Source organism: Megachile rotundata, chromosome 8, assembly GCF_050947335.1.
Source record: "Megachile rotundata isolate GNS110a chromosome 8, iyMegRotu1, whole genome shotgun sequence".
In the NCBI taxonomy this organism is placed as follows: Eukaryota; Metazoa; Arthropoda; class Insecta; order Hymenoptera; family Megachilidae; genus Megachile; species Megachile rotundata.
Window position 1 is genome coordinate 14,199,413 of NC_134990.1, and position 15,598 is coordinate 14,215,010.

General features: G+C 31.8%; 1 protein-coding gene across 1 annotated transcript; it reads left to right on the forward strand.

Moving 5' to 3' along the window:
* Nucleotides 1-12,229: 12,229 nt before the first annotated feature.
* Polr3E (RNA polymerase III subunit E) lies at nt 12,230-15,507 on the forward strand. Its single transcript, XM_003702937.3, has 8 exons — nt 12,230-12,409; nt 12,656-12,912; nt 13,002-13,195; nt 13,279-13,451; nt 13,534-13,729; nt 13,791-13,993; nt 14,062-14,225; nt 14,293-15,507. The coding sequence occupies exons 1-8, from the start codon at nt 12,377-12,379 to the stop codon at nt 14,558-14,560; spliced, it is 1,488 nt and encodes a 495-aa protein (XP_003702985.3). The 5' UTR covers nt 12,230-12,376; the 3' UTR covers nt 14,561-15,507.
* Nucleotides 15,508-15,598: the final 91 nt, after the last annotated feature.

Sequence of the window (15,598 nt, forward strand, 5' to 3'; positions counted from 1 at the left end):
TAAGTTAAAAAATTGTGACAAAGACGAGTGCAATTTAGAATAAGAGGTACTTACAATGTGCGCAGGCTTTTCGTCACATATTGTGACGAAAAACCTGCGCCCGAGCCCACCCATCCTCCCACAAGCTCGGAATTAAAAATTTAATGCATTGAACAGAACTTACCAAAAATTACATTCTGAAACAGGCAAAAGTAATTAAGACAAATATTAATTATTTCAATACTTACATAAAATAAAGATCTGAAACAGATAAAAGTAATTAAGACAAAAATGAATGATTTCAATACTTACATAAAATAAAAATCTGAAACAGACAAAAGTTATTAAGACAAATATAAATTATTTTATTACTTACTTAAAATTCAATTCTGAAACAGACAAAATTTTATTAACATAGAAAATTGTGGGAGGAGGAGCAAAATTTTTCTTTATTTCTTACAAGAATCGCAAAAAGTACAAAACGCAATGAAAATTGCGGATTTCAGAAGAGAAAATAACATAACTTACCAAGAATTAAATTCTGAAACAGACAAAAATTTATTATCACAGAAATTTCAGAACGGAGAACATAACTTACCAAACATTGAATTCTGAAACAGACAAAAATTTATCAAATCAGAAATTTTAGAAGAGAGGACAATGTAAGAACTTACGAAAAATTAAATTCTGAAACATACAATAATTTATTAACACAGAAATTTGAGAGAAGAGAACAACCAGATAACTTACCAAGAATTAAATTCTGAAACAGACAAAAATTTATTAACACAAAAATTTGAGAAGATATAGCAATGTAAGAACTTACCAAAAATTAAATTCTGAAACAGACAAAAACTTATTAACATAGAAAATTGTGGGAGGAGGAGCAAAATTTTTCTTTATTTCTTACAAGAATCTCAAAAAGTACAAAACGCAATGAAAATTGCGGATTTCAGAAGAGAAAATAACATAACTTACCAAGAATTAAATTCTGAAACATAGGAAAACTTTATTAACATAGAAAATTAAGCAGATGACTGGAATTTTACTTTACCCCACCCAAAAATAGAAAATTCGAAATAAAATCGCGACATAAAACCGTAGCTCTCAGCTCGGTATAGTTTTCTAAAGACTTCAAAAAATCTTTAGAGAACTATACCGATTACCGGGTCACACCACGTGGAGGTGGCTACGATAGTGACCCACCCTAACTCCAAATCCCATCCACCCTCCAAATGCAACCTCATTTATCAGAAGGATAAATGAGTTCTAACTCTACTTATCTCATACGCTCGCACATACAAGTTCTTTACCACAATCCAGTAAAGAGCTTGTATCACACACACACACACGCACATACATTAACTTAATTCTAATCGCATTGGATCTCACACGCATACACTTCACTTATTCTAAACGCCGCGGGGTACCTCTCATTCCAAGATTGCACTCAAATAATCTATGACGAATTCAAAAAGCAAAGGGGCAAAAAAGAAAGTTAGAAGAACTTTCTACTAAAAGCAAAGAAAGTTAGAAGAACTTTCTGAGAAAAATAAAAGAAAGTTAGAAGAACTTTCTGACAAAAAGAAAAGAAAGTTAGAAGAACTTTCTATGAAAAAGGGGAACAGTATTTTTCGCCAAGTGAACCTTGCTTTCCATGGGTCAAAGGGTAGTCCATAGTGGCTTACGTGAACCACGACGGCAAAGATGAACCGAAGATACCTTTGGCAAGAACGAGTGACACACCCCAATTGGCGGAGGGTTCCCATTTCCCCCAGCGCTTTCGCGTCTTACTACAGAGAGGATACCCAGACCGTGATGCCCCTTGGCAGAATGGCGGCGGGTCGGGGAGGCACATCAGAGTATGAGAGGTGCCAACCCCGATCCGCCCCGCCGGGCAAAGAATGTCACTCGCGCTACACCGGCACTTGCAGCTCACCTCTACCGAGTGTTCACAGCGCTATGAACCCCCAATGATCCACTTGGGCGCAGAACAATTGACAAAAAATAACTGGGTATACTACAAGCTAACGCGTACAAAGATTGAGAATTGTGAAGATGAGTGCAAGTTGGAATGAGAGGTACTTACAAGGACCCACCCGCCCTGCCCACACGATTACAATTAACTTAAATCTAACGCACGCATAAAATTGACTTAAAACTAGCGCACGCATCCCTCGATGATCCCTCGATGATCCCTCGATGATCCCTCGATGATCCCTCAATGATCCCTCGATGATCCCTCGATGATCGATGTCTTCAATGATGAACTATTCATGACCTGAAAGTAAGTAGGTGTGACAATAAAAAAAGGAAACAGAAAAGGAAATGCAAGATTATGTAGTTAAAATAAAAACCTAAAACATCTTGAAATTAAAACAAACAGAATCGCTAAAATGGAACCCTGAAACATACAAATACAGTTAAGACATATATGACTAAATAAATTACATACATAAAATAAAACTTGAAACATACAAAAATGATTAAACCCTAAATGTGCCTTTTGTTCTAAAATTGCACTTCTATGATTTAAAACTTTGTAGAGAAAAGGGGTAAAGAAGAAAGTTGGAAGAACTTTCTTTTAGGTTTCGAGCAATTGACAATAAAAATGGCTATTGCAACAATCTAATATGTAACTAATAGCAATTACTACAATCTAATATGTAACAAGTTAAAAAATATTTGTAAAGAGAAGTGCAAGTTAGAACAAAAGGCACAATGTGCGCAGGTTTTTCGCCACATATTGTGACGAAAAACCTGCGCCCGAGCCCACCCTTCCTCCCACAGCTCGGAATTATTGTAATTTAGATATGGAACTGAGAAGTTATGATCGTAGCTCTTAGCTCGATATCGTTTTCTAAAGTTAATTTCGTGAAAAATATTTAGAAAACGACATCGATTACCGGGTCACACCACGAGGAGGTGGCTACGTTAGAGAGTGACCCACCCTAACTCCAAATCCCTACCACCCTCCATTTGCAAATCGCTCATTTATCGGAAGGGTAAATGAGTTCTGACTCTACTTAGCTCATAGGATCGCATATACAAGTTCTTTACCACCATCCAGCAAAGAACTTGTATCACACACGCACACATACATTAACTTAATACTAATCGCATGGGTACCCACACATACGCTTAACTTATTTTAAACGGCGCACGGTACCTCTTATTCTAAGATTGCACTCAAATAATTCTATGACGAATTCAAAAAGCAAAGGGAAGAAAGTTAGAAGAACTTTCTATTAAAAGCAAAGAAAGTTAGAAGAACTTTCTACTAAAAGCAAAGAAAGTTAGAAGAACTTTCTGTCAAAAAAGGGGAACAGTATTTTTCGCCAAGTGAACCTCGCCTTCCATGGGTCAAAGGGTAGTCCATAGTGACTTACGTGAACCACGAGACAGAGATGAACCGAACATACTGGCAAGAACGAGTGACACATCCGCGGAGGGTCTCCCATTTCTCCCCGCTTGCGTTTGAAGCAAGTCTGACCGCAGAGAGGAAACCCCTGCCGTGAGGCGGCAGATCGAGATGGTTCATCAATCGATCGGCCCCGCAGAGATGTGTCCCTGGCGCTACACCAGCACTTGCAGCTCACCTCTGCCGCGTGTTCACAGCGCTATGAACCCCCAATGATCCACTTGGGTTCGGAACGATTGACAAAAAATAACTGGGTATACTACAAGCTAACGCGTACAAAGATTGAGAATAATGGAGATGAGTGCAAGTTAGAATAAGAGGCACTTACAGGGACCCACCCGCCCTGCCCACAAGCACACACTTAAAACTAACGCACGCATAAAATTAACTTAAAACTAACGCACGCATCCCATGAAGTTGCCTCGATGATCCCTCGATGATCGATGTCTTCAATCTTCGCGTATACGCATCTCACACATTCACTCATTCATACTACAATATGTTACAATAGACGCAACTTAAAATTAACTCAAAGTAAACTTAAAATTAGCGCATTAGTTGAAATCCCTCGAAGGAAGTCTTCGATGATGACCTATTCATTAGCTATGGAATAATTAGGGCTAGCATTAAAAAAAGGAGATTAGAAGCAAATGCAAGATTTGTAACGTTATAATTTTTGGGCATGCAGAATTCATGCTAACATGCAAAATTTATATTAACATTTTCGGAGTAAAAGGGAAATGAAATTCGAGTCGGCTCGATAAAAATGCGCGAATAAAATACAATATATTAGGGAAGTACTTACAATCAAAACCTGTAACATAAAAATGAAACATTTCATTACTTAATTAAAATAAGAATCTGAAATATCTGAACGAAATTAGGACAAAGTAAATTATTAAAATAAAAACCTGAAACATACAAACATTTATTAAGACAAAAAAATAAATTACTTACTTGAAATAAAAATCTGAAACAGACAAAAGTGATTAACGCAAATATAAATTATTAAAACTTACTTACATAAAATATAAACCTGTAACATATAAAAATAATTAGACAAACATGAAACATTAAAAAATACTTACTTAAAATAAATACCTGAAACACTCAAAAATAATTAAGACATGTAAATCATTAAAACTTACTTACATAAAATATAAACCTGTAACATATAAAAATAATTAGACAAACATGAAACATTAAAAAATACTTACTTAAAGTAAATACCTGAAACACTCAAAAATAATTAAGACATGTAAATCATTAAAACTTACTTACATAAAATATAAACCTGTAACATATAAAAATAATTAGACAAATATGAAACATTAAAAATTACTTACATAAAATTAAAACCCGAAACAGACAAACATTTATTAAGACAGAAAATAAATTACTTACTTGAAATAAAAATCTGAAACAAACAAAAGTGATTAAGGCAAATATAAATCATTAAAACTTACTTACATAAAATAAAAACCTGGAACATACAAAAATAATTTAGACAAATATAAAATATTAAAAATTACTTACTTAAAATAAAAATCTGAAACAAACAAAAGTGATTAAGGCAAATATAAATCATTAAAACTTACTTACATACAATAAAAACCTGCAACATACAAAAATAATTTAGACAAATATAAAATATTAAAAATTACTTACATAAAATAAGAACCTGAAACAGACAAGTATTTATTAAGACGGAAAATAAAATACTTACTTAAAACAAATTCCTGAAACAGACAAAATAGAATTAGACACATATTAAAAAACAGTACTTACTTGAAATAGAAATCTGAAACAGATAAATGTAATTTGCTTACTTAATATTAATATTAACATTACATTGCTTACTTAATATAAAAAGCTGAAGCAGACAAAAATAATTAGACAAACATGAAACATTAAAAATTACTTACTTGAAATAAAAACCTGCAACATACAAAAATAATTTAGACAAATATAAAATATTAAAAATTACTTACATAAATTTAAACCTGAAACAGACGAATGCAGTTAAAGACAGAAAATTGAAAAACAAGGAATGAAATCAATCTTCATTCGAAACACAACTTTGAAAAAATTGAAATCTCCAAAAATACAGTAGATGGAATGAAATAACGAAGAGTCTTGAAAACTTCGAAGCAAGAAATAAAATAGAAAAGACTTGAAGACTTCCAAGCAAGGAATAAAATAGAGAAGACTTGAAAACTTCCAAGCAAGGAATAAAATAGAAAGTAGTCTTGAAATCTTCAAAATAAAAAATAAAATCATTTCGAATCTGAAAAACTCTTAAACTAAATAAGTCCTGTATCGTGTACTCACATTTTCACACACTCACGCATACTACAATATTAAAGCCCTAAATGTGCCTTTTGTTCTAACATTGCACTCGTATAATATAAAAGTTTGTAAAGAAAAGGGTTAAAGAAGAAAGTTGGAAGAACTTTCTTTTAAGTTTAAAGCAAATGACAATAAAAATGATTGGCTACTACTAAAATCTAATATGCAACAAGTTAAAAAATTGAGTTAAAGATGAGTGCAAGTTAGAACAAAAGGCACTTACAATGTGCGCAGGTTTTTCGCCACATATTGTGACGAAAAACCTGCGCCCGAGCCCACCCATCCTCCCACAAGCTCGGAATTAAAAATTTAATGCATTGAACGGAACTTACCAAAAATTACATTCTGAAACAGACAAAAGTAATTAAGACAAATATAAATTATTTCAATACTTACATAAAATAAAGATCTGAAACAGATAAAAGTAATTAAGACAAAAATGAATGATTTCAATACTTACATAAAATAAAAATCTGAAACAGACAAAAGTTATTAAGACAAATATAAATTATTTCATTACTTACTTGAAATTGAATTCTGAAACAGACAAAATTTTATTAACGTAGAAAATTGTGGGAGAGGGAGCAAAATTTTTCTTTATTTCTTACAAGAATCTCAAAAAATACAAAACGCAATGAAAATTGCGGATTTCAGAAGAGAAAATAACATAACTTACCAAGAAGTAAATTCTGAAACAGACAAAAATTTATTAACACAGAAATTTCAGAACAGAGGACATAACTTACCAAAAATTAAATTCTGAAACATAGAAAAATTAATTAATACAAATATTCGAGAGAAAAGAACAATAAGATAACTTACCAAAGAACAAACTCTAAAACAGACAAAAATTTATTAGCATAAAAATTTGAGAAGAAATAGCAATGTAAGAACTTACCAAGAATTAAATTCTGAAACATAGAAAAATTTATTAACACAGAAAATGGTGGGAGAGGGAGCAAAATTTTTCTTTATTTCATACAAAAATTTGAAAAAATACAAAACGCAATGAAAATTGCGGATTTCAGAAGAGAGAATAACATAACTTACCATGAATTAAATTCTGAAACAGACAAAAATTTATTAACACAGAAATTTCAGAACAGAGAACATAGCTTACCAAAAATTAAATTCTGAAACATAGAAAAATTTATTAACACAGAAAATAGTGGGAGAGGGAGCAAAATTTTTCTTTATTTCATACAAGAATCTCAAAAAATACAAAACGCAATGAAAATTGCGGATTTCAGAAGGGAAAACAACATAACTTACCAAAAAATTAAATTCTGAAACAAACAAAAATTTATTAACACAGAAATTTCAGAACAGAGAACATAGCTTACCAAAAATTAAATTCTGAAACATAGAAAAATTTATTAACACAGAAAATGGTGGGAGAGGGAGCAAAATTTTTCTTTATTTCATACAAGAATTTCAAAAAACACAAAACGCAATGAAAATTGCGGATTTCAGAAGAGAGAACAACATACCTTACCAAAAAATAAAACCTGAAACATACAAAACTTTATTAACCAATAAAATTGTACGAAAAAAAGTGAAACAACCCTACCGAAAAACAAGAAACACAATGAAAATTACGAATTTAAAATCAACCAACAATAAAACAATTTATACAAAATCAATTCCTGAAACAGAGAAAAATAATTAGCACATAAAATTGGGAGAAATTAAAATCGCGAAGGGATATAAAAATCGCGATTCTCAATATATAATCGCGAAGGGATATAAAAATCTCTAATTTCGTAATACGATCGCGAAGGGATATAAAAATCTCGAATCGCGAAGGGATATGCAAATCTCTAATCTCAAAATTTAATTGCAAAGTTATACAAAAATCTCTAATCGCGAAATTTAATAGGGAGGGCATAAAAATCTCGAATCGCGAAGGGGTATGCAAATCTCTAATCTCAAAATTTAATCGCAAAATTATACAAAAATCTCTAATCGCGAAATTTAATAGGGAGGGCATAAAAATCTCGAATAGCAAAGGGGTATGCAAATCTCTAATCTCAAAATTTAATTGCAAAGTTATACAAAAATCTCTAATCGCAAAATTTAATAGGGAGGGCATAAAAATCTCTAATCGCGAAATTTAATAGGGAGGGCATAAAAATCTCGAATCGCGAATAAAATCGCGTGTGGCTTTGCTCGTAAAAATTTGAGCAAAACTTGACGATACATTTTGTATCGTCCAAAAAACACATGTAAAATACAAGAAAATAATAGCGAGCATAGTGACAAAATGACTGTCCATCCTAAGATCTTAGGATGGACATTCATTAATAGTTCCCCTCTTCTTTGGCAACTTTTGCCGGGGCTCTTCGGCATATAGCCTCTTCTCTCTTCGGCAAAGCCTCACAAAAATCACTCGCGAATTTTTACGGTAACTCGGACATTCTTATTTTTCACATAAAATTTCAATTTCGCTATCAATCTCCATAAACAGATAGCAAACAATTTTATAGAAATAAAATTGCACCACTATCCATTTATTTCGATCGATAACAAAATCGAAATTTTATGTAGTAAGTTAAATTAATAAGAAAGAAAAATTACTCAAAAAGATACGACCAGCGATTCTCAGAATGCGCTGTCCGTAAAAGAATGTCCGAGCAGAATATTTTATTTCACTGCACTTCACTTCACTTTGTACTTCATTTTTGCAGTCGGATCTAGAACCCGACTGCGACTTACAAACTAAAAGGCCTGGCCTGAACGAACAATCGAGTTCAAGAGAATATTAAATAAATTCATATTTAATATTTTTCTCTTCTCGATTTTTCGTGAACCTCCCAGATGCAAGCATCTCACGTGTGAGAGAGGAGGACAGAGAAACGTGAAAGCTTGCTCTGGCCCTACCTACTTAAAACTAACTCATTCATACCAGAAGTAAACTACCTGCCTGCCTATCGCTATATTTAAAAAATTGCAATGTCCATTCTCACAAAAACACACTCCACGGTTCTCACACATACCACCCGGGTGCAAAAAAGCCTAATCCTAGGGAGTACGTCCCGGGACGTCTCCGACACCCGAGTTCAATACTACATTCACACTCTAAGTTCATACCTTTTTGCTGAAATCGATCGACAATCGACAGTGAATATATTTCATTTTCTTATTCTTTCAAATATTCAATGTAATATGTACTTGTAATAATTTTAACTACTTATACAATTTTCTAACTTAATTAATTTATAAAATTTTCAAATGACTCTACTTGCATTTTGTATGCATTCTCAAATGACTCGACTTGCATTTTGTATGCATTTTCAAATAGAATTTTGCAAAATTTAAAAAATAAATCGACACAAGGTCCACGACCTAACCACACACACACGTGTAACTTGTGTCGATAATTCACTGTCAATTTGTCGATCGCCAAACATCTTAAAACTAAACCGTGTCCACCTGCCCTAACCCATGCGAGTAGCATCTAAGCACGCGCATGAGTATAGAGCATAAAAATGAACACGGCCACATGTATTTTGACCTACCAGTTTTCTTCATGTGTGCTGAAAATCCTGAGCTAAAAAACGTGATTAGAAACATGCTAATAAAGTGTCTTCCAGCAAAAATTAACTTTAACTTTAAAAAATATTCAAAATAGAAAATGGAAGATCACTTTGCAAAAATCTAAGTATACGATTGTTTCATTTTTAACAGATTTGTGATATCAAAGTACATTTCTAAATGACTCAAACATTCATAAATAACTTTGATATCGAAATCTGTTTCTCGCGATATTTTCTTGTACATATTCATTTAAAAAATTTTCACGAGTACGTAAAAATTGAAAGTGACTCGATAACTTTATGAAAGTGACTCGACAACTACTGTGAAATCGGAGGGTCATCCGACTTCTATGTAATAATTTTAATTTTAAATTGAAAAGAAGTTAAAACGCGATGTACAAGAAAACCCTGACCTGAGCTAATAAATGAAATAAATAGTGTGTACGAATTTTACACGATCGTACAGTCGTGGTCACTATGCTCGCTCAAAAATGTAAAATACAACCAGTTCCCGTGTCGCTTCGGACCATTCGTCCTACGACATGATGGGAACCGGAGGAATCGTAAAGCATGCGACTCACCGATCGCTGACTTGCGCCACTGCGATCGTTTCACCGGTAAAGCATCAGAAATTCGTGCTGCTTCGGACTGGTTTGGACTGGTTTGGACTGCTTTGGATTGGTTTGGACTGCTTTGGACTGGTTTGGACTGCTTGGGCAACGTTTGGATTTGGCAGGTTGACCATTGGATTGGAAGTTTGACCATTGGATTGGTAGAGTGACCATTGGATTGGCAGAGTGACCTTCTGTAATCATAGCAGGACAACAATTTAGTAACTGTCTATCAATTTGCATTTCGATTAGTTTTTGTGACTTTGATAAGCATGCATGCAAAACTACATACAACTACATTACAAAAATTGGTAATAAATTTGCAAACGTGTATCAAAACGTATAGTCACTCAGTAAAACATTATAAAATATTCGAAAAAATATGTCAATGCACTTGAATAATTATTGTATGCCACATGTTAAAACGTTTGCAAATTTATATTAAAATAAATAGATAACTACATTGTAAAACACATTAAAACACCAGTACAAGTATGCCAAAACATTTAAATAATCATTCCATAATTCACATTAAAACACTCATAACAATTTGTTAAAATATTTAAATAACCACTCCATTAAATATACTACAGCACCAGTAACAATATGTCAAATCATTTAAATAATCATTGCATAAATTACACTAAAGCACCAGTAACACTATGTCAAATCATTCAAATAATCATTGCATAAATTACACTAAAGCACCAGTAACACTATGTCAAATCATTCAAATAATCATTGCATAAATTACACTAAAGCACCAGTAACAATATGTCAAATTATTCAAATAATCATTGCATAAATTACACTAAAGCACCAGTAACACTATGTCAAATCATTCAAATAATCATTGCATAAATTACACTAAAGCACCAGTAACACTATGTCAAATTATTCTAATAATCATTGCATAAATTACACTAAAGCACCAGTAACACTATGTCAAATCATTCAAATAATCATTGCATAAAGTACACTAATAACCACTAACAATTTGTAAAAACACTTAAATAATCACTTCACAAAATACTTTAAAACACTAAAAAATTAATAAAACATTTAAATAACCGCGCCATAAAACACACTAATAAATCCGTATACACGTGCATAATCACTTAAGAAAACACACTACTAAAATCACTGATACTTGTAGAATTACACCATAAATTTTATTAATACACCCACGTATTTATTAAAAAATACTTGTTAAAGCACACTAAACACTAGTATTAGCACACTAGGTACACTTATATATCCGTATATGCATGCAGGTAACACACTGTTAAAGTCACTGACACTTGTAGAATTACACCATAAATTTTATTAATACACCCACGTATTTATTAAAAAATATTTGTTAAAGCACACTAAAGACTAGTAGTAGTACTCTAGGTAACCCGGGGACAAGCACAATATCGGATAAGTGAAGCCTTGACTCGTACCGGTAAGTGTTGACAGGTGCTATCCGACCTCCTCGACTTCCAAAATAAAACTGAGAGCGTTTGACCTCCCTCTACTGTGAGAGTTATTGGTAGTTGACAACAGCCAATTAGACATCGTAATGGTCCACCGATCGATCTAATTCGATCTCTTGGAGTGATTCGTGATTTACAGTAACCAATTAGACATCATGTAATCGACCAATAGCGTGCAGCCACTATGATTGCATGTTGTATCATTATTCTAATGTTAATTTTTGTATAATTTTATATTTTTCGATTGTTTATTAACAAATTTATTGTTGTAACTATTTAAATTTATTATTTTTTTTAACTTACTTTTGAGGATATGTTGCAAAATGATTGTTAATTAATATATCACGATATATTTTACTGCAATTAATAAATTTTTAGTTATTTATTTATTGAGTTGTTGTTGTAACTATTCGAATTCATCGTTTTTATTAACTTACTCTAGCAGATATGTTGCAAAATGATTGTCAATTAATATATTATGTTTCTTTTTGTAACTCATTATTATATAAATTAATTATTGTAATTCATTATTTTCATAAGTTTTTCGCGTGAATATCTTGTAAATTGTCTACGAATTATTGTATTTAAATTTATTTTTATGTAATTCTTTATAATTATTTATTATCGAAGAGACTCAACACAATGTGCGAATTGTTTCGACCACATGATAGTTTCGTATTTTTTGAAAGTTTTACTCACGATGTTTTAAAAAGTGACGTCATCAACGAAAATCGAAGTAACGCCATCTCTCCGGCGAACAGGGTGAACTACACGGTTTTGAAACAGCCGTTTTATTAGTTCTCTACACTGCCACTAGACAGCGCCACGTGTACCGTTTTCCTATTTTAATTAAGCGTTTGGTGTAGATGTTCAGATATCAACTGACATTTTATCTGAAATATCTGTTTAGAAAACGTGGTTTGAAGATCACTGTATCGAAAGATACTTAATAAGCATCAAATAAAACGCTAAAATAATCTTTAAATATCAAGCATTAAAGAAATGGAAAATGAAAATGATCCAGTGGTTAAAGAGGTATGTAAATCAACCTTCCTTTTTCATTTGTCTTTAATTTTAGGTTATGTGTACAAAGTGTATACGTTTTATCATATATAATGTGAGTTTTTATAACTATGATAAACAAGTTTATGATATTCTATACAGTATGTTTGAACTTCCTTTATTTTTTGCATTGCCAATACTGTTAAATTGTTATTTCAAATAAGTGAGTATCATGCATTTGAAGGTAAGGAAAAGGAATATATATATCTTTCTTTTTAGATTCCAGTGTTTCTCTCAAAAACACTTGCCGACAAATTATTTATTTTTCAATATCCGGTCCGTCCTGCTGGGGAGGGTTACGATAATGTAACTTTCCTGAAAACTTCAATAAAGCCAGAGAATCAGGAAGTTCTCATAGAAGTAGCAATTGATACACAAAGTGTCACTTATGACCATAGTAAAGGAGAGCAAATTGCAATAAATGCAGATGGAGATGCAAAGAGTGATCAGGATGATGAAGAGAAGGCATTTGATAGGTATTTAAATAATTTTAAACATATTGCATCTACTAATAAGGTATTATCATATCTGCATTAAACTATATATTATGAATTTCATATTACAGCAATCTCATGGATAAAACAGTATTGCAATCTTCTCGAGCATTACCCAATTGTTCAAATTATGCAGTTGGTATTTTTCAAGATGGTGAATTGCATATTACACCTCTGAAAGGGGTAATACAAATGCGTCCACAATTCAGTTACCTTGATAAAAGTGATAAACGTGTTAGAGATGAAGCCAAAAATATGGGTGAAGGTATAATCTTTATGTACATCTATAAAAGTTTAATTTAGTTTAATTACAATACTCTTAATTAAATATTTATTTTTTTTTTACAGAATTTGATGAAGAAGAGGAAGGTCCAAAACAAGTTAATGTAACTTTTGCTAGACAAAAACCAGAGTTTATGAAAAAGATGCAAGAACAATCTTTTCAGCATCATACACAAAAAAGTTTAGGAGAAAGATGGATTCATACTAATTATGTTCCAACAAATACTACACAAGCAGAAGTAAATATTTTTAATTGTTTTGATTACTATAAGCGAGTGAAATTATTTTTAGTACTTATAATAAATATATGTGTAATTGTAGCTTACCCGTTTGGAAATGTTCTGTAACACTACAGACGAAACTGTAAATACATTGAATTTATCGACGCGACAATATTTAGAATTACTGGCACCACCAATGAAAGAAGAGATAAGATCAGATGTTTCCAGTTGTACATCTCTTAATTATATTAGGACTTTATCTCTTCTTGATCAAATTAGAACTGTTATGAAAGATGGTAAGATTATATGCATTCATTTTTTATTATTGTGAACTAATTCTACAAATTTTTTTTGCAGCCAAAGTTCTATCTTTTGCACAGTTAAGATTAATTATATCACCAGATCAAGAAACATCAGCTGTATTAAAATATTTGCAACAGGTAGCAGTTTTAGTGCAGGGAAATTGGGTTGTAAATAGTGAACTTCTGTATCCAAAGGATACTGTTTCATCGCATAACGGCATTCCCGCAGAACTTATGTGTAGAGCTAGAGATTATGTTGTAAGTGTAGTATACTTTTTAGGATCTATACAAGATCTTTCAAATATAATACAAATATTTTATTTCAGTTATTATCCTTCACGGAACATGAATATCTACATAGGAAAACAGTTGCATCAGTTATTAAATTGCATACTGATGAACTTAGGGAAATATTTGCAAATTTAGCCGTACACGAACCAAAAAAGGGATGGCGTCTAATAATTCCACCCAGTAAAGAATTTAGTGAAAGGTATAACTTCTGTTTTGTTACTTGTCTTTTCAGTTCGATTTACAAAATAATATAATTTCTTTAATAGGTATCCTGAAATAGCTCAAAGGCAAGAAATGTTTTGGGAAGCTAAACGAAAATATCTTCGTGAAGCTATGGAAGTACAAAGCCAAATTCCACAGCGTCAGAGGCGGAAGTCGAACAGAGAATCAGTTGGATCTGAAAACGAGGAAAGAAATGTTGGACGCGGAAGAAAAACGTTAAGGGATTCTTCTATGTCGGATAATGATAGCGCAACAGAACCAGTGAAACATAAAAAGACTATACGATCCCGTAAAGTATCGGAAACCACGTGACCAAAGTTGATGCGCGATTAAAATGTTTACTTCTACATGTTGTTAACATATTCCAAGTTCCGAAACTACGTACCTAGATTATGTTATTACATTGTGTCTGCTTTGATACACTGCCAAAATTTCACAGTATATTTGTATATTTAAATGACTTAAGTGAAATATTTTCTAGTCTCAGGTGACACATAAAGAAAATAATAGTATCAATATTCAATAATTATTTGTTTAAAAGAAATAGTTCCACAATCTTTACTATTAACAAGTAAGGGAAATTAGTTCTTGGTTTCTGTATGTCGTTGATAATTGTTAGAATTGATTTTATTTTTAAAAACATTCAAGAATATACAGAAACATGACAAAAGCATAAAACATAAAGTTTGTTGGTACGTATTACAATGTCACTGGTGAATAAGTGGTTAGATACTGTAAAAAAAGTTCATTTATTATTTCCAAGAGTTACTTCCTGCACATTGTTGATCGATGTTGCACCAAAAGAAACATTGACTGAAAAATGACTGATGTTTTTTATTTTATTAAAAATATTTTTACGAACGAGAAATAGTATGATGTGAAATAAATTTAGGTAGAAATATATGTGTATAAAGTAACAGAATATGAAATGATTTGTATACTGTATTTATTACTTTGGTATTTAAAATGTAAATATGTATAATTCAAAATGTATTTCCATAAATACCTTTGATCCTTTATTTAAATTATAATCATTTAGTATTTAATAATTTCTCAGATGCAATGTAGTTAGTGCAGAATGTTAATTAGTAATCTCATGAACATGTTTATACCCTAGGAGCCGCTTTAAATCCACATAGAAAGTAGCACTTGTATAAGAACAGGAAATAATAGTAAAAAATTAGTATAACTATGTAAATTTAATGCTAAGCAATGTATATGTACATACACATATCAACATATAATGATTTTGCGAATTACTTGTTTGATACTTGTTTAATCTTTCCGGCGAGTACATATTATGCAATTATCGTTCTTTATCAACGAAACGTGTTTGTAATAAAACATGTT